General features: G+C 40.7%; 1 protein-coding gene across 7 annotated transcripts in view; it reads left to right on the forward strand.

Annotated features, from left to right (window-relative positions):
• The window catches only part of SYNE2 (spectrin repeat containing nuclear envelope protein 2), a 268,235-nt gene that overhangs the window by 42,474 nt on the left and 202,907 nt on the right, over positions 1-22,854 (forward strand). For 6 of the 7 annotated variants that reach the window (XM_030558566.1, XM_030558561.1, XM_030558559.1 and 3 more), the window contains 17 exons: positions 742-917; positions 2,913-3,109; positions 3,881-3,981; positions 5,127-5,228; positions 6,564-6,701; positions 7,723-7,887; positions 9,296-9,408; positions 10,602-10,758; positions 14,031-14,127; positions 14,639-14,826; positions 15,004-15,168; positions 15,541-15,696; positions 16,961-17,134; positions 19,183-19,341; positions 19,606-19,779; positions 22,105-22,239; positions 22,390-22,545. In XM_030558566.1, coding sequence (XP_030414426.1) covers positions 742-917; positions 2,913-3,109; positions 3,881-3,981; positions 5,127-5,228; positions 6,564-6,701; positions 7,723-7,887; positions 9,296-9,408; positions 10,602-10,758; positions 14,031-14,127; positions 14,639-14,826; positions 15,004-15,168; positions 15,541-15,696; positions 16,961-17,134; positions 19,183-19,341; positions 19,606-19,779; positions 22,105-22,239; positions 22,390-22,545 — 2,553 coding nt within the window. The remainder of the gene's footprint in view (positions 1-741; positions 918-2,912; positions 3,110-3,880; positions 3,982-5,126; positions 5,229-6,563; positions 6,702-7,722; positions 7,888-9,295; positions 9,409-10,601; positions 10,759-14,030; positions 14,128-14,638; positions 14,827-15,003; positions 15,169-15,540; positions 15,697-16,960; positions 17,135-19,182; positions 19,342-19,605; positions 19,780-22,104; positions 22,240-22,389; positions 22,546-22,854) is intronic. The other variant, XM_030558565.1, reaches the window with a different exon arrangement.

Genomic DNA, 22,854 nt, shown 5'->3' on the forward strand with positions numbered 1-22,854 from the left:
CTCAGAGACGAAACATCTAATATGTTCGAATTGTACATTGTAGCTGCTTCTCTGAAATGGGTACTAGAGTCCCTGTTAGCTGAACAGGATATGATTGACAGCAGTGTGATGTGCATGTTAATTTTTGTTATAACTGGTTTAAAACCATGGTCCAGATTCTGCCTGCAGGTATGTGCACAGGAGAGACAGCTACCTGTTCTCTGGTCTGGTGCCTGGGCCCAGCCCAGCCTGTAACAACCCAGAGCTGCAACAGGGAAGGTTCTTCTCAACCCGTGCTGGAGCATGCTCAGTGCAGACAGAATCTTTGGGGAATTAAGTTTGGGTGAATAGCTTTTAACAGGGATGGAACAAGACACCTCCTGGACACAAAGGTCTACCTAATTTCAAACCTCTGCTCCAAAGTATCAGTATGCCACAGCTTTTGAAAGAAAGAGTCACCAGAATGGGCAAAACAATGTATTTTTCTGTAGTTTTGTTTTTGGAAATCGCTCAGCTGTTTTGGCTAAAATGTTCCAGACAAATTCAGGTTGAGGTAGATATTCAGCATGGAGTTTATCAGCCCAACAGTTAAAGTTGACAGAGCTACTGAAAACAGTCTTTAAAAGAGGAAGTATTCGGCTACCAGCTTCAGCTATAATAAAATCATACTGAATTTCTTATTCTTAATGGTTCTCTGCATCTGATCTCTGTGATTATTCTTCAGAGTGAAGCATTGTTAAACTTTCCCTCTGTCTCTGGTAGATTGAAGAACTTGCGTGGACCCTTGGTAATAGTTATAATCAGCCATCTCTTGATTGTTCGAGCGTTGTTGACTCATCTGTAAGCCCACAGGCAAGAAAAAGAGGTAAAGTTAAGAAACGGTGGAAGATGTCTGCAAAAAAGGCCCTCCTGTTGTGGGTGAAGGAGCAATGTTCTGTGTAAGTATCATGAAAGGCTTATAAACTGTATCTCATGCTTATTTTCACTGTGTTACCCTATAAAGGTGCTATATTTTGTCTGTTTAATTTCTTAGTGACTGATTACTAGATATAACAAAAAAGTAGCACATTAGAATCTAGTTGACATTTCACAACAATTCTAACAAAGCTTGGATTTCAATTTGGGGCCTAAATATGTTGACATGGGTCCTTTAAATATAAAAAGTTGGAGCTGGTTCCTTTAAATATAAAAAGTTGGAGCTAACTGTACAAATAAAACACTGATAAATAAATTGGCTTGTTTGCCTTTCTTTTTTATCAGCTGTCTCCATTCTCTGTGTAATGTGCCTACTGCAATGCTTGCATGCTTTGCCAGTTTTAATCCTGTTGGATTAGCATTTACTGGTTCTCTTAGTAACAAAGTTACACTAATCGTCCAAGAATTTGTTGAACAAAAAAAGCAGAATGCCTAGGAAAGAATCAGCATCCTGGTTCATGCATTTCCCCCCCAGAGCACTGCACAAGTCAAAAGAAGGTGTCTGATGAGCTAGGGACTTTTTATAGAGTTAAGGAGGCTCAGGGTCTGCTCCAGCAGAGATTTATACACCTGCTTAACTTGACGTGCTGCAAGTCATTCCATTGACTTAAATGAGAGTGCTAATCATATGCATTTGGTTTTGCAAGATCAGGGCTTTACATCTGAATATCCTTGAAAAACCACTGCCTGGCACAAATACATTTTAAAAAATATTACCAGAACCTCATCCCTTTCTTTCTAGCTCTCCAGGTTACCTTTTCAGGTGTCACCCCACTAATGATCCATTCATATTAGTGGAAAGTTAGAGTTAGGAGGACCAGACAGCAAATGTGAAAAATCAGGACGGGGGTGGGAGGTACTTGGAGCCTATATAAGAAAAAGACCCCAAAATCAGGACTGTCACTACAAAATCGGGACATCTGGTCACCCTAGTTAGAGTGTTTGTCAGCACAGCAGGTGCTTTCTGCTGGATGTATATACAGCACTTGTCAGGAGTTGAATCTTACATTTTCTGTATTTTTCATTTGTTTTATTAAGGCTATGGGCTTTGGGTGTAAATGCAAGCTCTCTCTTTTCTAATCATCATTTTTCTTTTGCTCGCCTTTATCCAGCAAAGGTATAATCGATTTGATTGTGATTAGAGTGGGTTTAACATATCAGTGATTGCTATAACATATATATATATATATATATATATATATATATATATATATAAGACCAACGTTGGTTTTTAAATCAATGGACCCTCACGTTTTAATCATCAAAGATTACTGACACCCTGCGTTAACCCCTGTTCAGATACCATCATATCCACATACAGAAACTGTTTTTTGAGAATTTTTTCTCAATACTCATTGACTCATGCATCTTCTGTGCACACCAGTTATCATCTAGACACCAGATGCATTGTAGAAATTGTGGGATCCCTCTTTAAATATTTTTTTTTTCATTTCTCTAGTCCTAATTCAGTTGAACATTTTTGGAAAAAAAAATATTTCCAAAAGTAATGTAATAAATTTAAGGCTGGGATTTTCAAAATGGCCTCAGGTAGCAAGATGCCTGACCCCTATTGGCTTGTAGAAAAATATCTTGGTTGCACTTGGCTGAGCTTAGTGTTTATTTGTTGTTTTTTGTGCTGTAAAAGGCATTGATAGATGCCTTAAACATAATAAATATAAAAAGAAAATTTGGTCATCAAAGTTCCCTTGCAGCACATAGCAAGAAGTAAAAGCTTGATACTAAGCAGAATACTAAGCATGATACAAATATTTTAGTTTTTAACCGCTCATAATGGGGCTGACTCAGCTTCCACAGAATTCATTGGAAAGATTCCCAGTAACTCCAGTGGGATTTGGATTAGGCCTAGTCTGACATGGTTTACATTGTATTGATAACTGAATATTAAATATTTTGAGAAAACAGAACATGACATTTTATTCTTTATGATTTTGGGGCAGGCATGGATCTATCAAAGTGGCAGATTTCAAATCAAGCTGGAGGAATGGACTGGCTTTTTTAGCTATCATCCATGCCTTAAGACCAGATTTAGTTGACATGGACAGAGCAAAGGGTAGAGCCAACAAAGAAAATTTGAAGGAGGCTTTTAAAATTGCAGAACATGAATTAAATATTCCAAGACTTCTTGAACCTGAAGGTAAATGATCTGTTTTTCATACACTTGATATAAGGTCTGATGCTGATACTGTCAAACTAAGGTCCGTTTATAACAAAGGATACGTCTAAACTGTGAAAAAAACCTGTGGCAGCGAGTTCCAAAGCTTGGGTCAACTGACTTGGGCTCAGGGCTCACGCTATGGGCTAAAACTAGCAGTATAGACATTCCCACTCAGGCTAAAGCCCTGTGATGGGAGTGTGTCTCAGATCCAGGGCTCCAGCCTAAGTGAACTGCTATTTTTAGCCCTGTAGCACAAGCCCAAGTCATCTGAGCTGGAGTCTGAGACTTGCTGTTGGGTGTTTCTTTTGCAATGTACATGTACCTAAATACAATTTTAAATATTTAATCACTGTGATGATTGGGGTGTAAAATGAAATACTGATCTTTATGACAAAAGTAAGAATGCTCTAACCTGAGGTTCTTTGCTGAATAGTTCATAGGGAACCTGAACTAATAGGAGTTTTGACTTGGCAACAATTACAGGAACATCCTTTAGAAGAAAGAATATAAAGCTGCATTATGATGATATTAACAATTGCCCGCTTCTTTTCTAATTTGCTGTTTTCTATTACAATATTCCTGAGGAAAAAATCAGTTTAATACTGTTTTTCTCGGTGAAATTTTAACTGAAATGCTGAAAATAAATGTATTTGTATTTGGTAAATTTTCATGATTGCTTTGTAGAATATAATTGTACAATCAAACTGTGAAATATGCAAGAATGATCTAATAGTGTGCTACTTCTCACAGATGTCGATGTTATCAATCCAGATGAAAAATCTATCATGACTTATGTGGCTCAGTTTCTGCAGTATTCCAGAAGTTTACCAGTGGCTGAAGAAGACATGCAGGTATGTCATATCTTTTATCATTGAACCAAGCCAAATGAGTGTACTTTTTGCTTTTCATAATTCTGAGAATTTCAACACCCCCTTTGCAAAGCCTGTAGCATGATTCAGTAACATAGTTACAAAACATGGTGTGATCTTGTCTACAGTGGCACAACTGAGCTTATTCTAACCTTGTGTGCCCCTATCTTATTGTAACCAAAAGCCCCAACATGGTAGATTTTTTAAATAGTGTAGACAAAAACTTTGTCGCAAAGTTCACTTTTTTGTTAGTTAAGATGTCCATAAGTATTCCAGACAACATTTGCAGACCTGGTTGCCTGAATGCAAGCTCCCAAATTTATAGCGAGGTACCTAGATAGAAGTAGACTGATTTTCAGAAGTGCTGATCAATCTCAGGCTACGTCCAGACTACACGCCGTATCGGCGCGTTAAAATCGATTGCTTGGGGATCGATATATCGCGTCTAATCTAGACGCAATATATCGATCCCCGAGCGCGCTTATATCGATTCCGGAACTCCATCAACCCCAACGGAGTTCCGGAATCGACAGGGAGAGCCGTGAACATCGATCCCGCGCGGTGTGGATGGGTGAGTAATCCGATCTTAGATATTCGACTTCAGCTACGTTATTCACATAGCTGAAGTTGCGTATCTAAGATCGATTTCCCCCCCGTAGTGTGGACCAATCCTCAGATCTTTCTTGTTAGAAGCTGATATAAAGAGCAGCCAGAGAAAACCATTTGGAGGGCACAGCACGAATTCTATTGGGTCTACAAAACCCAGGATAATTGCTGTATGTTCTTGAATGCCATCTACTGGCACCTTTATCTATTAACCAACTATTTACATATGATAGAATGTTCCTGTAACACCCTGAAGTTTGGCTACTTGTTTCAAGCTGCCTTACTGTATTCAGGAAACTAACTTCTGGCACCAGGTTTGAAGATTTTGGCTTTCATCTATTTGTAGGGTCTGATCCAAAACTCATTAAATCACTGGGAGTCTTTTCATTGATTTCAATGGGCTTTGGAACAGGCCTTTAGTGAGTGGGAAGGCTTCACTAGTGTGTTGTTTTGTGGCACAGTGCAAACTAAAAATAAGACTTGCAGAGTGCAAAAATGGGATTTTCTGCTCCAATTACCAGGGGAAAGTAAAAGAGGCCTTGAGCTGGCTGACTGCACAAGAGAAGAAGTTAACAAAGTTGTTGGTTGATACAGAAAATGAAACATACTCTAGAAAATTTCAAGTAAGTAGCATTTAAATGACATTTTTGCAAAGAGAAATATTAAAATAAGCCCCCCAAAAGTAGCTTTTCATGTTATTGTCCAATCTGAGGATTTAAATGTAACAAAAAAAATTAAAAATCACAAATCTGTCACTGGATTTGGTAAATAAAGCAAAGTCACCGAGGAAGGGTTAAGATAAAATTCCCTCTCCAGAAGGAATGCACATATATACTTCTCAGTTACTATGGTGATAATATTGTAGGTCTTGCGCCAGTTTGTTGTCACTGAAGGGGTGCTGGAATTGTTGGCTGCTGTTCATGGGGAATGGCTTCCTCCGTTTGTACAGCCCAGGTAACCGGGTATGTAGAAGGGAGATTTATGGGGCCATTAGAGAAGTAATTATCCCCTTCCCCACACAGTGAGTGCTGCAGCAACCCCAGTGCTGCAGCAACCCCAGTGCTGCAGCAACCTCTGCTGGGTGTTGCACTCTGCCCTTTTTAGGAGCCGGGGAAGAATGGCAGGTGGATCCACATACCGCACTGGCCCTAGCCTGCCCCCAAACCCATCATCCATCAGGGAGACTGCATGGAGCTGTACTTCTGAAAGAGTATGGGACTTGCAGTCCCTATGCAGTGCTTTCCCTTGCTAGTGGTTCTGCTGAGTCCAGGGCCCCACTAATAGTGGGGTGATAGTCACAATTTGCCTGAGAGAACATGAACCCATACAAAGTCTGACTGAAAACAAGTGATTGAATATAATAGAAGGGAGGAGTGTTTTCTTCTCTTCCTCTTATTTAACTTCCATGCAGAGTCAGACAGGCTGGATTTACTCTTATGTTCTGCGGCTGGTCTGACTTCCTTCTTGACAGTCTATGCATTGACAGCCAAAATGCAAAAGAAACTGATTTTGAAATGTCCCCCCCTCCCCCGTTTTGCTACATCTGTGTGACACACTTAGGCTTTGTATCTAACATGTAATATCCTTCTCTCCTTCGAGTTCCCCATGTTGACTACGCCTAGTCTCAGACAAGATATTTTTCTCAGTACAGTTGAATAGTTATAGCCCTAGAAAAAGTTAGAGATGTTACTGTGCATTTGCTTGGGAATAATTTATTAACATGATATTAAATAAAGATTCAGCTATAGTGTTATATTGTAAGGCGCAGGTACTGCCGTTAGATGATTATGCCTGATTCCCATTGACCTCAGCGGTTTATTATTCCATCATTCCTTATCTGGAACACCCACTGAAGTAAATGGGAGCCAGATATTCACCTCCAACAACAATATCTGGTTCTAGGAATTATTACATGTGGTAGTTTTCCACTATAGGTTTCCTTTCCATTTTAACCCTAGGAAATGCTGGCATTCATGGAATTGTTTAATGAAGAGAAAAGACCCTTTCTGCCAGTGTTGTCTTCAAAAAGAAGTGTGCCTGAGCTAAATGAAGAGCAGAAACAGATGAAAGCAGCATGGAATAACCTAACCTCCCAGGTTACAGAATATTTCTAGCTGCTGTTTATGTTGTTAATGTGAACACATTCAATGAAGAGGATAAAGCTCACCCCAGGAATTTATACTGTAGTATAATTATGTTTCTCCTTTTTTGGGAAGGGGGAGGAATCACTATACTTAGATATTGACCGTGACCCTGAGGTCCAATTGAGCTGGGCCTGGTGTGTCGTGCTCCAAAGGTGTGGGGGAGAAATTGGGGGTTTGTGGGTGGAGGAGGATGATGGCAAACGTGGCTCTCTTTATGCCTATCTGATCCTAGGGCTGCTAGCGGCATGCAAAGTATGATCTCGATCTGATTGTCCTCTGAGCTTGGCAGCATTCAGATGCAGTTTTGGGCCAATCTCTGCTTAAAATGTTCGGTTTGACATAATTAGGGCTAAAATAATGAGGCAGCAGAGAAAAGAGTGAGCAATAGAGTCAGCAGCTGACTAGATATTTTTTTGTGTGGCTTGGGTGGCCTTCCTGCACTATGCAACTCTGCCATAGCAGTACTGTTAATCCCATTGAACAGTGCTTTGTAACGAGCTTGCTCATGTCAACCGTCCCTGAACTAAGGCTTGGAATGGCTAGGGTTGATACTATCAAGTATCTCTCTGTTTGATAAGTGGCCAGTGTGGATCAGACATTTTTGATCCACACTGATGGACAGTCAGAGCACGTTACTCATGATAGAAGTCATCTGTCAAGGTGCCACTAACATTGAGTAAATTTCCCTGTGACAAAATTTTGTTAGTCATCGTATAGCGACAAAAAATGCTCAATTCCTTGTACCATCAAGAAGATTGCAAGCAGGGGAGCTAATTCTGACCTTGGATGCACCCAAATGACTCCCATTTGACCGTTGTGGGAACTGCCTGCTTGTTACTGAGTGCAAAATTTGTCTGTGAGGTAATTAGAATGTTAGATTAACAAGTATTATATATAATAATCTTGCTAATCCTCTGAGAATAGGGTGAGAAACAGAGGGACATTTTACTGTTGACATGTATTTGTCTTTTAGATTAATGAATGGAAAACAAAGCTGGACCGTGCACTACCTCCACCTCTAGACAGCATCGAGGTCTGGCTCCAAGAGGTAGAACATCTGCTGGCAGAAGGTTTACCCGATTTGCAGGACCACTGTAAAGCAATGGGCCTCTTCAAAGAAAAAATTATCTTATTTAAGGTTTGTTAAATAAAAAAAGACTGGTTAAATCTGACCCACTAAAGCACTTGCTATGGAAGTGATGTTAGTTTTTGGGAGGGAATGTGGTTACTGGATTGATTGATTTTCTTCTGGGGGATATATGTACTTTTAAAGATGCCTTTGGTAGCAGCTGTTGATTTTGAACAATGAGAGGGTAACCAGTTAAATACAGAGTTTTGTAGGAAAGTTTTATGACTTCCTGGGGTGAGATGTAAGAGAGCCTTGGTAGAGGGAGTAAATTAATGTATTTTGATCATATTAACACAGGGGTGGGCAAACCACAGCCTGCGAGCCACAGCTGGCCTGCCAGCCATTTTAATCCAGCCCTCAAACTGTCCAGACAGAGAGCAGGGTCGGGGGCCGTTCCACATGGCTCCCAGAAGCAGTGGCATGGTTCGCCTCTGGCTCCTATGCATAGGGGCAGCCAGGGGGCTCCACTCTGCACGGTTCTTCCGCCCAAGTACCACACCCACAGCTCCCATTAGCTGGGAACTGCGGCTAATGGGAGCTGCAGGGATGGTGCCTGCACATGGGGCAGCATTCAGAGCTGCCTGGCCGTACCTTCACATAGGAGCTGGAGAAGGGACATGCCGCTGCTTTCGGGATCCGCTTGAGGCAACCTTAATTTGTCCCCATTGTACATATACATTATAATCGTCTTTAATTACATGATTAATAATAACATATTGTGATTATGACTGTGCCCTTCATCTGTGACACACACTTTTTATCACCTGCAATTCCCAGGTAGTATCAGTATTTAATAGTAGTTTACAGGAATGCTGCATTCCATATTGTGATCACTAATATTCATATGGGAATGTTGTGCAGTACTCTGAGGTTTTCTATGTGGGTACTTTGTATGTTCAATTTGTTGCTTTTGACAACTGGCACCTGTGATATGTTCCCATTAGATTTGCAGCAAAAATTCCAACTTTGCCATCAAAAGGTTAATATATTGTCAATGTGATAAATGTTTTTTTAAATAGTGATTTTACAGTATCAGACAATTAACTGAAGATATTTATTTACAAGGTCTTACTGTCAAGCTAAGATGTGGCAAAGGAAGAGCCTCATACTTTGAAAAGATGTAATATTGAACTACAGTATGTGGCGAGGGTGTCTTTAAAAGTAAACAAACACTGATAGTATTGACTTAATGCAATATTATATATAGAGAGAATGGTGAGGTTTTTACTATGCTGTGGTAAATACTCACATTTGAGGGTAATGTAAATGCATTTATACTGTACTGAATAAAAACTGAAGTGAGATCCTGTGGTAAATGTGTTTTCTTAATAGCTCCCACTGTAATATGGAAGTGGATTGCATATTCCCAAATACAATACGTAGCAGTGAAATATCTTAATTATAATATTTTTTCCAGGGCTTGATGGATTATTTTGACTGTCACTTGGTCAGCCTTCAATCCTTTGAGAATAAAGATGAGAAGGATATGCCACTGGTACCAACTGAGAAGCTAGATGACATGAAAAGAAGGTTGCAATTCTCAGATTTACCCTGTTGGGCACCTGAGTTGACTACATTCATATTAAGTTAAATTATTATTTTTAGCAAGCTTAGCACCATTATGGAAAAAGACTCCAATTACTTGTTTTCTGTGTTCAGTTGTTGTGCACTTAGATGGCACAAGCATAGATGGTCTGTTCCCAATTCTGCAACTGACTTGCTGCATGATCTTGTTCTATCACTTCTCTATGCCTATTTCCCCATCTGTAAAATAAGGATAATGATACTTACCCATCTTTTAAAATCATGTGCAGATCTACGGATGAAAACACTATAAGTACGAAGTATCGTTAAATAATTAAAATTTTGAATCTGCTAAAGAATTCTGAAATTTAAGGCTCAGTTGACAAAGTCAGCTCTTAGCTCAAAACTGGACTGCATCATTCTGCCATCTCTGGTTTTATTATTTGTTGAGCACCATCAATGTGCTTTGTGTTCTACAAACATATACAGAAACATGGTCCTACCTCAAGGGGTTTGTTACTGTCTAGTACAAACACAGGCAAAGCAGGTCAGCCACGTGCTAGTAGTAAGATGGGGATTGCTATGACTTTCAACTGGAGTAAGGATTTTGCAGAGGTCAGTTTTGAAAACCTTTGTGAAAAAAATGTGTTCTGATGTCGGTTTTGGAGGAAGGAAGAGGTGGTTTGGTGTATGAGGCTTGTGCGACTGTTCCAAGTAAAACGGAATATGAGTTAGTAGGGGAATATTAGTTTTAATCTTCTCATTAAAAATTAACCATTATATTTAACTTGTGTAAATTCTGAAACACTTTTAATTTGTTTTTGTCCCATCTCAGTTATGCTGATCAGGGTATCATCATGCAGCTTAAAGCCTACATTTTTTAAAGTGGTCAGTGATTTTGTGTGCTGAACTAGAGACACCTTTCAAGGGCCTGATTTTCAGACAGTGAATGCGCCACACTTTCTGAAAATCAGCCCTTTTTAAGGTTTCTTAAATTCGACATCCAAAAATTAAGGTGCCAAAATCATTATTCACTTAAATAATTAACTCTAAATATTTTAGAATTTATTTCCTCTTCAACAGTAGGGACTGTGTTTGCATATATCTAGAATTCAGGTAATTTTTAGGTTAGAGGTTTCTCTCTGTAAATGAATGGCTCATTATGTCCAGTTTAATTCCAAAACTCTACTGTTTTCCAGATTCGGCAATATCCAGTCTACAAACTTCAGCATACTTCTAGAATACCACTGCTGCCTGTGCTCAGCTATCTTGGATGAAGTGACATTAAAGTTAAATATCAGGGATATCAAATATGGGACTAAGGAATCTGTGGAGTTACTGCTGAGAGATTGGCATGTAAGCTTAAAAATAGTTTATATTTTTGGCAGCTGATCTCCAATTTAAACTGGTGGTAGTTGCCTTCTTGGATACAGCCTTAGATCTAACTCCATCCAGCATGGACTCTCGTAGCTGGAGGCAGTTTGAGATTTATGCAAAGAAGGTTGGGCTTCAGGTTGAATCTGTATCTTTATTACAGGCCTTGCTATCACCATGTTCATCTTCTCATTTTGCTGTAGATATGTGTATGCCTCATATAGCTAAAATACACTTCAGACTGGAATAAAGGTGAGACAAGGTAGGTGAGGTAATATCTTTTATTGAACCAACCTCTACTGGTGGAAAGGTACAGAGCTCTGTGTAGCTCTAAAGCTTGTGCCTTCTTCCACTAACTGAAGTTGGTCCAATAAAAGCCATCACCTTGCCTTTCTTGCCTCTCTCATATCTGGAACCAATATGCTATAACAACACTACAATCAACTATGGAATGAAAATGTTATTTATGACCACCCAGCAGTTTGTCACTGTACAGCAAGGAGAAACATATAGAGTGATGAAGGACTAACTCCCTTTCTGAAACTGGTTAATTTTGCTCATTAAAATAAATGAGCACATGCACACTGTGCTAAATGTGACCATGTGATCATCATCTTACACGTCATCTTACATCATGTGATTGTGATCATCATCTTACACTAAAATGGACCCTGCCAGTATGGATAATGTTTACAATAATACGTTGTATGCTGCATTTCTTTCCTCCCTCCATTTCTCTTTCAGTATCTCTTTTCTGGTTACAGGTATCAGAGGGGTAGCCGTGTTAGTCTGGATCTGTAAAAGCAGCAAAGAATCTTGTGGCACCTTATAGACTAACAGATGTTTTGGAGCATGAGCTTTCATGGGTGAATACCCACTTCGTCGATGCATCCGACGAAGTGGGTATTCACCCATGAAAGCTCATGCTCCAAAACGTCTGTTAGTCCATAAGATGCCACAGGATTCTTTGCTGCTTTTCTGGTTACAGTTTCCCAGAGTTTCATAAAACACTCTGGTTTGGCTCTGCCCTGGATTCAGTGAGGCTTTTTTTTTTGTTTTTGTTGGATTCAGCGAGAGTGATTTCACTCTTAAGTTTCATTTTCATTTGAACCCAAGAACTCCAAAACTCAGCCCAAACCACTGAGTTTCATTTGATTGTGAGTCCAAATCCTATGAAAGTGATGAGTTTTTTTGCAGGATTTTGAGCAAAAGCCATGAGCCAAGATATCTTCTCCATGACAGGCCCTGAATACTCCCCCTTCTCCCCCATTTCTCTCTCTCTTCTGATGATGTGATTGTCTGTGACCTCCTCTCTTCTGTCATTGTCTTCAGGGACAGTTGACTAGTCTCCTTTCCTCCTGTAGTATACGAGGGCCAGCAATATCAGCCCACTCCCTGCCTCAAATTCACAAATATTTCACGCAGGACAGCAGGTGGTTTGCTGCGCCTCCTGTCACAATTCTGCAGCAGCAGGACTCTAAATATAGAAACCATCTGCCACCACCTGCTACTCCTAGAGCGTAATACTCAGCAGCCCTTCTTTCTCCTCCTCTCCAATGTGCACATATTCTTATGGCCCTCGCTGTGGATGAGTTGACCTGTCTGATTACATTTTGTGCTTACCTCCCATTTTGTAACTGGTTATGACAGCACATATGGGGCTCAACATTACAGTCCTTAGACAGGCAATTCTCCAATTAGAATCAGGGAGAGTTTTGCCTGCATTAGAACTGCAGGATGGGGCAACATCTTGTGTAAAATCACACTGTTCTTGAGGACATCAGCAACAATAACCCATAACATGGATTGAAAATTGAAATTTAGCCTTTACTCTGAATTCGTTGGATTTTGTCAGTTTCATCTGGCCCCTTGGTGTATTGTTAAAACAGATTTGTTATTATAATGTATTATTGGGCTTTTGATTTTTGGTTTTAACTGATAAACAGCAATAAAGCATACCTGATATTAAAAAAAATCATGTTTATCCAATGAACACCAGAAAAACACTGGAAATGGTTACTTGTATTTAAGAGATTGTCTATTCAGAGCATTAATGCAGACTGTGGGGGTGTGATTTCTAAAGTACTCTAAGTGTTGCTTATTAATTGGACCATGTTGACCCTGCTGGTACACACTAAAGGTTCCCTAGTGTGCATAAATGTAGTGCTGTTTGAAACAGTCCTATGTTAAAAGTGCACTAGGGAACATATCGTATATAGTAACAAAGTTGTGAAACCCCTTGATTTTTGGACAACTACATCCGATTCAAAAATTGCAAAAAGTAAATCTTAAAAAATGAACTTAATAAATCCCCCAAACCAGAAGTCCTGTGTATTAATTCTGTAGTGCCGTAGGTGCCCATGGCACTTTACAGGCTTATCGGAAACAAACTCCTTCCCCAAGGAGTTTATGATCTAAGAACTTAATTCTGAAATGACTAATCCTGACTCAGGCAATTACTGTGGTCTCTTTGAATCAATGGCCTCAGGGTCTGTCTACGTGAACAATTGTTCACAGTAAACTGGGATGTGAACATACCCTGCACTAGCCTGCTGTGGACTAACTGTGTGGACTCTGGTGACATGCATGAACTGTTTATTAATGCGCTTTGATCTAATCTTCTTTGAAATGGGACTTGATCAGCGCTTATCAATGAACTATTAATTTGCTTCTTTAGGGTCCACACAAACAGTTATTCCATGACAGGTGGGTGTGTGGTAGATTCATGCCCCAGCTTGCTGTGAATTAAGGGCTGGCCTATGCCTACAGTAGACAGTTAGGTCAACCTAGCTATATCACTCAGGGGTGTGAAAAATTCACACCGTATGATATTTAGTTAAGCCAACCTAAGTCCCAGTGTAGACAGTGCTAGGTCAATTAAAGAATTCTTCCATTGACCTAACTCCTGCCTCTCAGATTTACTGCAGTGATGGAAGAACCCCCTCCATCACTGTAGTAACTGTCTACACTACAGCAGCGCTTCTAGTGTAGACATACCTTAAGTGTTTGTGTAGACACAAACACTTTTGTGTAGGATTCCTCACAGAAGTAACAATTTGCAAGATCAGGCCTATAATAGGCAGAATTCATACAAAGGGTGCGGGATGGAATGCAGTGGAAGTAACTTGATTTGCTCTGTTTACATTTGGCCTGTATCTTCTCGGTTCACTTTCTAATTGATCACAAACTGAATTTTCTATATTTTTTTATGTCAGTCAGTATTACCCATCTCAATTCCCTTTAACTTTGGGCAGGATTTTATTGAAGAAAGAGGAGTCACAGCTCAACTAGAAACTGCTTTTCAAATATGTGAAGACATGAAAAACAAGAACATAAGCACGAATGTCTTAGGTAAGTGCATGCAAATAACATAATACTTTAATAAGAGTTGCGCTTTAAGCTGGTCATTATTAATGTTTTAAATTCCTGATGCTTTTATTTTCTAAAAAAAACAATGAGGAGTCCAGTGGCACCTGTAAAGATTTATTTAGGCCTAAGCTTTCATGGATAAAAAACCCTCCATGCATCTGAAGAAGTGGGTTTTTTACCCACGAAAGCTTAGGCCCAAATAAATCGGTTAGTCTTTAAGGTGCCACCAGACTCCTCCTTGTTTTTGTGGATACAGACTAACATGGCTGCCCCTCTTTTATTTTCTGCAGAATATCGGTTTTGTTTAGTTGGTTTATGTTTTTTCCAAACAGTTAATGATATTCCCCTTCGGCAGCCAAAGGAGGAAGGATTCACTTCTCTATTTTGGCAGTTTCCAAGCAATTGAGAAATATGCTTAATATTATTTTGAAATTATTAATGTGAATCAGTGTCTGTTTCTAACATTTGTTTTATCATATATTTAATATTCTAGTTGGTGATCCTCCGGACACTTGTAAACTGTTTAAGATGGTAGACTCTAAGATTTCTATGTGCAGAGAATATATTTACAATGTAAACACTGTCCTGCAAAAAGTTCTATGTTCTTGGGCTACTTACATGGAGAACATTCATTTACTGAAAACATGGTTGGACGAAACACGAAAAGGACATCCTAAAAAGGTATTTGATTGACTGTCTCTTTGTGATTAAGCATGAATATACTTGCTCACCTTCTTAAAGCACTTTGAAGTCTATGGGATGAAAAGCACTATAAGTGCAAATTATTATTATTGTTTTGGGAAATATATTAAAGAACTGCATGGTGTGGTCTTTAATCCTTTCAATGCATCTCTATAGGTCCCCACTGAGATTCTGGCAGACTGGAACTCAGTCCATGGTTCCTTAAATGAAGCTGGAAACTTCTTAATTGAAGTCAGCAATGAGCAAGTGGGATCAGATATTTCTAAAGAACTGAAAAAACTGAACACAAGATGGGCTAAATTTATAAAGAGAACACAGTTTGTAAGTAACCACAGCTCCGTTTTCCTTTCATGTGATCATTTTGTTATGTAGATGTCAAAAGCACAGCTGTATTTTTAACAGTATAATTATCAATTGTTATTTACAGATCAATAATCTTTCATACAATTGTTCTCCATTTTGGAGCAGGTAAAGCAGGCAATACACACAGGTTCCCAGCTGTAACTCTCACTGCCTCTTTGGGTAAAAGTCCTTTAGAACTCTGTTAGCACTGAATGCAGTGGTGTATATGGCTGAGACTATATGAGCGCCCCTTGTTTCAGTTTTCTGGATGAGCCCAGAAAAAGTGTATTTATTAATGATACTGTTGTGCCAATAAATTATAGTATAAAATGCTATGCAACATTTTCACAGGAGATGAGATTACTGAGAATGCAAGAAGAGCAAAAGAAGTCAGTTGTTGACAGTAATGGAAATTCTCAGAGTCCTGCTGAGGCAGTGCCAAATGCACTCAGTGTTACAGCAGATATATCAACGGAGGCTAGTAAGAAACACATTCAGAATGCAGAGGTAAAGAGTTCTCCTATATTCTAATCCAAATATCAGCACTTAAATTTGGGTAGTTTCATCTATTAAATATACAGCTCCACTTTTATGGGCACTGCATCGCCACTTCAGTCTCAGCTTCCGCCTATGGTCCTCTGGGTGTATGTGATGGTCCCAGGGGTACCCAGGGTGGTGAGGCACCTCACCACTACCTCCTCTTAGTGAGAATTAGTCTTGTCTCTGCCTGCTATAAATCAGCTCTCTGAAACGGTATGTGGCAGTAGAAGCATGGCCTTCCAGGTGTCCAAAGGCCTCGCTCTCTCTGTACAGGGTAGCGATAGGCACACAGTAACCTCTTAGTACTCAGACTTCTCTGCAGTGTTCAACCTCTGTTCCCCAGAAGACTTACAGAATTACAGGCCTGCTAGTCCCACAGGAACAGAACTCACCGGCCTGTAAGATTCAAGTCAGGACCAGCACTTTGCTTATCACCACAGCACTTAGGTATAATTATAGTGAAAACAAGAATAAGTTTATCACAGAATAGAGTTTCAAGTAATAGTGAGTAAGACTACTGGAAACAAATGGGTACATATTAAACAAAATCATAACATTCTTTCTAGAGTCTATACTTAGCTGACAGGTTACTCTTCTTTAGACAAGAGAGTATCTGAACCAAATTTCTCTCCAGAATTCTCAGCCAAGCCTGGTTGAAACCCCTCTTTCATGAAACAAATGTGCTTTCCCACACTCAAGATAAGATTCTCTTCTCACGCTCTGTTTTTTTCCCTTTTAGATTCTTTCTGAAGTTCTTTCTTACAATCCTGTATTTGCATTCAGTTCAGACTGGTGAGGGGATCCACTCTGAACAAGAAAATACTCAATTTACATGTAAACAGGTAGCTTGTCTGACAGAAAAACTGTTTTTCACCTTTTCTGGTGACTAGTACCTTGATAACAGACCTTAAGAACATGTTTTCAGTTTTTACACAACACTTGTACATACATTTCACAGTGATATTGAGGACCAGAGTGACACCACCTTTCATTTGAGACCTCACATGTCATTCTTTGGTGAATCAGAATGTATATGCCGGAATCAGGAGAGCCCTGTAACCCCATTGCACTCCCTTGTCAGTTGGTATTAAGAAGTTCTTGAGTCATATAGCGAAAGCCAGAAAGTGCCCCATAAGCTGGGTAAATGCCGGAAATGTAGAGGGGGGGAAGAAATTTTGAGCATTTTACAAATACTAACTTTGCTAAGAGTCTAAGTGTTCCATGTTCTCAGCTTAGAGAAAAGAATGCAGATGTAACTGAACAGGCCACTGAGCTTCTGCCCAGAGTGGAGAAAATTGAAGAGCTTCTCAAAGGAGTAGAAAACTGGGCCACAGAAACAGAATGCCTTTTTGAGACGATCAAACATGAAGGATGCGTGCGAAGCTCAACAGAACAATCTTTACAGGTAGAAATGCAAATCTTAAGTTTAAAATATCTACCCATTCATCAGATTCTTAGACCTGAGTTATGAATTCAATGGCTTGTGTTAAATGAAGCAGGAATGAAGATTGATTTTGTATTATTAAATGGCTAAGTAAGGGGAGGAGGTGCTGCAGTGTTATTAGGACTAGGTTAGTTGTCTAACATTATTTTTAAGGATGGCTCCTGTCAGAGTCCTGAGTATCCCATTATGGTAACTGCTTTCCCCCCCAACATCGTCGCTCCCAGATTACAATCACAGCCCTCCTTCCCATCAGTCCTCCTTGGCTGGAAAGGGGACCTGTAGAGCTCTGGCAGGAGTGTGAATCAGCTGCCTGTTGTGTACTTTGTGCATCTGACCCTGTGGGAAATTGATTCAAACATCCATTCTGTAAAGAGGGAAGGAGTCCTCAGTGTAGTTTCAAAGATCTTTGTTTTTAGTCTCAGGATTATTTTACTTAGAGATTGTGCACTCCTGCTCTGGGTAAAGTCTACAGTATTAGGAGGTATGGGCATGTTAAAAGAATGTACGTGCATTTTCAGAATGTGTGTGCATGTGCAGAAACTAAATCCCATTCTCAATTAATGTGATTTAAAAATGTGAAAGTGACAAAAAATGCTCTTAAATTTCTGTGAGTTGTGTTTCAATAAGATTGTAACATAATGTCCCCCATGAGTATACAAGATCAAGTCCTTTCTTCACTTGCAGTACATAAAAGAGAGAAATTTTTAATAAAGCATAGATCAGAGGAATGATAATGGATAGTTTGAAATTAGGTGAATATTCATAGATTAGAAGAGCTCTCATAAAGACACACAGTGATAAATATCCAAACCCAGCGGTGTAAACTGTGCTTTCAAAATATCCAAGCATATTTTCTAAACAGTGGAGTGCACATTTGGGGCTCTGTTCTGCAAGCAAATATACACACGAGTAACTGTATTTACTTCAGTGGGACTATTCACATGATACAGTTACAGCTGTGTGTACACATTTTCATGATCAGACAATGCATGTGCAAATTTGTGCTTTGTATATTCAGTTACTAGGTTGTATGTGTACAAGCATATTTTAAAGATAGATTTATTTCCCCAGCCTTCTATTTTAAAGTAACATACAACGTAGTGCTAGCAAGTACAATCACAGAAGTTAAGTACAAGTCAAATATGCCTACGGATGTCACAGGATCCACTCACTGCTAGGGCATCTCCTCCTGGCCACTTTAGGGATTAGTTCCTTCCGGGTGCTGTGCCCTCCTCTGGTGTTCTCTCCACCCTGTGGATCCTCTTGCTCCAGGAGCTGCAGCTTCCTCTTCGTGACTTGGCCCTCCAGGCAAGTCACTATGGTCCTCACCTTCTGCGGTATCGAAGTGTTTCAGCACGAACTATCCCAGGCAGTCTGATCTCCACTTCCCCAGTGGTTGGTAGGGGAACCCTGACCTGACCTCTACCCCAGGCTTCAGCTCACGGGCCCTCTCTTCAGCAGCCAAGGTCTGCCTTGCTGCTTTTTCCCTGAGCCTTCGCTGTCTTTCTGGCTTTCCCCACACTCTGGGGTTGCCAGCCGCACAACTCTCTTCCCCTAGGGAATGACTACAGACTACTTCCCTGAGCCTCCAGCTGCTCTCAGCTCCCGGGCTTTACACAGTTGCCTCCTGTTCCCATCCGCCTGAGCCTCCTCTAATTAATCCCTGCTCTTCTTTCACGTGCAGCCTGGAAGTTAATTGCCCTACCTAACCACCTTAACCTCTTCAGGTCTTGTGTGAGGTGGACACCCCATCACAATGGAATTAGATGGCTTGACAACTTGTTTTCTCTGCTTTCTTTTTTGGTTGGTGCCAAACTCTTCCCCACCCAGAGGTTGATACTTTGGACTACAAGATAATTACCTGTAATTGCAAAGCATGGTCCATATGTAACCAGATATTGCCTACTTTTTTTCAGTCAATCCTTTCCTTTCAGTTCAGTTCCTAAAGTTAAATGATATAAATAATAATATTTAATATTGAAGACTTCTGTTGTGTTTCATCTGCACAGATCCTAATTGCCAGAAGGACCTTGTGCCAAGAACAAGTTGCTGCAGCAGAAGAAATCTTGCAAGTTTTGACACGTAATGTTTCAACCCAGGTGTCCCTCCCGGATTTTGAGACAGCTGGGCTACAGACACGAATTAAAGAAGTCAGAGAGAGACTCCAGGTCTCTGTTCCCTATCACTATCATATTCAGTACATAGATATCCTTATCTGTAGTATTAAATGGTTAGAAAAATGTCTTTTAGGGTCCATGTAAAATATATATATTTTTAAAATATTTGAGCTACTCTTCTCTTGTCAGGCGCAAAAGGAGAAAAGATTTCAAAATTAATATCCAAAGCTGAGAAGCTTGAGTCATGTTAAAAAATAATATTTTAATTGTTTTAACGATACTCATGCACACTCTCAAAATTGTCTTTCTTCCTAGGCTGCCATGAATAACCTAGACCTTGTCTCACCCAAATCTGAAGAGACTCTGTCAAAAAAGGAGGTCATGATCCATTTTGAAAAATCCCAGAAGGAGCTTGAAACATCTATTTTAAAAGCTATGCAACTTATTAGCCAAAAAGTGAGCCCTGATGAGCACATTTCAAAAAACGAGGTAGGTTCAAATATTTACTTCCTGCCTGTGTCATATGAAGCTTTTGACTGTCAGAGCACATTATTTCATAGTGAGATTTTGTGACTAAAAAAATCATCTTACACAAGTGGGCCCCAAATTTTTCAGGGTCATCCCCCCCCCCTTTCCCGTGTGCCTCCCCTCCCACTCCAAGCTGAGGCTGGGAGTGTGGCTGCAGTTCCTGGGGTGGGAAAACACAGACATGGGTAAGGGGGCTGAGCCAGGGGCCGCAGCTGGGGGCAGGGATGGGGCTGGGAATAGAGCTGCAGCCAGAGGCTGGGGCCAGGTGTGGAGCCACCGTCGGGGACTGGTGATGGGGCTGGGCATGAGACCAGGAGCTGGCGCCAGGGCTGGAGGTGGGGCCAGACCGGAGCTGGAAGTGCAGTGGGGCTGGATGGCACTCCCTCCTTGCCCCCAGCATACCCCCCCAAACATTCCTCTGTGCCCCCATAGGTGGATGCACTCCACAGTCTGGGGACCTCTGTTTTACACTGATGTGGAAAAGAGCACATATTTCTTGGCAGTTCTTACAACTTTTGTTTAAAACTTTTTATTTTATCTTTACTAACATACCTGAACTTTCTGTGGAAATATTAAGAAATCTTACTCACAACCTGGATTTTTTTGTTATCATTATCTGGGTGTATTTTGTTTAAACCCCCAAAATGGTAACTACACATTATAAAATCTTGATCTTAAAATAAGGCTGTCTGTCATGTTTTCCATTGAAAGGATATCCTAAACTTTGTTTCTTCATGTTACTAATGCTAGGAGGTCTCTCCTTTTCCAACAATGCCCTATTAAACATCTGGCTATTAGTTGTAAGTGCGTTATCAAAACTTTGAAAGCTGACTAACTAAGTGGCCATCAGACACACAAGTAACTTTTTGACATGATTTAAAGGGAAGTAAAACCTAGTTTAGATTATGTTTATAATCATATGGGGGTTTTACCATGGAGATTTATATAAAAGGAAATTGAAAGTTCTCAAAGCTACTGTAATTCAACCTCCTTGTTTATATAAGCTATTCTGTATACTATCTGTCTTCTTATATGGCTCCAACACTCCCATACCCAGGCAACTATAAGCACTCAAGAATGTACAGCTGTGAACCACAGTCGTGTTTCTTGGCTAGTTAAAAGACTTTGGTCTCATCCTTTATTACAGAGATGGGCTAACTTTTTGGCCCGAGGGCCACATCGGAGTTGTGAAACTGTACAGAGGGGTGGGTAGGGAAGGCTGTACCCTTGCCCCTATCCGCCCCCTCCCACTTCCTGCCCTCTGACTGCCCCTCTCAGAACCCCCAACCTATCCAACCTCCCCTGCTCCTTGTTCCCTGATTGCCCACTTCCGGGACCCCCGGGACCCCACCCCCTATCCAACCCCTCTGTCCCCTGACTGCCCCCCCCGCCCCCTATCCATATCCCCACCCCCTGACAGGCCCCTCAGGACTTCCACACCTATCCAACCCCCCCCTGCTCACTGTCCCCTGACTACCCTGACCCCTATCCCCACCCCGACAGGCCACCCGGGACTCCTATGCCTATCCAACCCATCGTGCTCTTTGTCCTCTGACTACCCTCACCTCTATCCACACCCCCACTCCCTGACAGGCCGCTTGGCACTCCCATGCCTATCCAACCCCCTTCACTCCCTGGACCCTGCTAGCACCTGCCCTTCCCCAGGTGCTGGTCCTGCTGTAACCCTCTAGGAAGCCAGTCTTCTCCGTAGGGCTCCCTGCGGAAGACTAACTCCCTCTGGTCTGCAGCTTCCTTTTATATGGCTAGTCCATCTGTCACCCTAATTGTCTGCAGCCCCCACCCTAATTGGCTGTTTCCCCTGCAGCCCTTCTTTTGACTGCCTGTTGCTCAGCCTCCCTAGGCTGATTTTAACCCCCTCAGGGCCAGTGCACTCACAGAGACACAGACCCCTTCCATGCTTCCTATAACATATAGGAAATATGCCCCATTTTCTGGGCATAGGGAGGGAGAATAGCCACTGATCCACTTTGTCCACTCCCCCTTAATACAAAATGTTCCCGCGAGAAGTGTTGTGGGAGCTGTACCTGCACTTTCCCAAGTGCAGGGGTTGCAGTTGTCCTATACCATTTTTCAGGCACAGAAAGTGCAGAAGTGCAATTGTGCTCTGGCCTGCCTATGCATCCACACAAGGGCCTGGGACAATCTGGCCTTTTGCCATTGCAGCCCAATAATAAGTACCTTGTCATTTGTTATTGTATAGTTTTGATATGATAATGAAATTGTTTTATGATATACATAAGCGAAGATCAATTCTGTTTTTTTCAGGAAGCTTTTAGCATTTTGGACACCAGAATTCTTGAACATTTTTTGAAAGCAGCTGAACAGTTGAAAAATATTTCACCAGCTCATGAAAAGTTAGCAGTGGAGGAAAGATGCAAAGATGTTCGTGAAAGATGGGAGGTGAGAAAGTATACATAAGAGAATGAGTTGCTGTTTCTTATCAGACCTGGTCTCTTGAAAAACAAATTTTTGTTACAGAACAGAGGTTTTAATTGGCTTTGTAGCCCATTGTCACCATCACACTGAGACAGTGCTTTCTGTACTTTGCAGGCAGTTCATCGTGAAATCATGTCATGTATTCAGTTCATAATGGAAATTGAAATAGGGAAATTTAATGCAACTTTTTCAAAACTCACTAAGCAAATAATTAAAGAGAAGAAACTCCTTAGCGTGGGTAAAACCAAGGGACTTATAAAAGAACACGAGGTACTGTATAAAAACGCTATCCTCAACTTCTCTGCTTGGTGACTGTATTGTAAATCCTTCTGCATTTGTCATTTAATTTTCTTTCTAACTTCAGACTGTTCCATCACTGCAAGAAGCAGGCTTTCAAAGAGTCACCTCCTTGCCAGTAGGATGCTAAGTTTTTTCAGTTTATACCTTGCTTTATAATCATCTCTTACAGGTGGTTTTATTTTTAATCCTTAATTACTCAAAATGTAATAATTGAAAAAACAAACTTGACGTGCACTGTAGCTCCCATGCAATGCAGTGGTTGCATGGCTAAGGTCCTAG

This window comes from Gopherus evgoodei, chromosome 4 (assembly GCF_007399415.2).
Source record: "Gopherus evgoodei ecotype Sinaloan lineage chromosome 4, rGopEvg1_v1.p, whole genome shotgun sequence".
NCBI lineage: Eukaryota > Metazoa > Chordata > Testudines > Testudinidae > Gopherus > Gopherus evgoodei.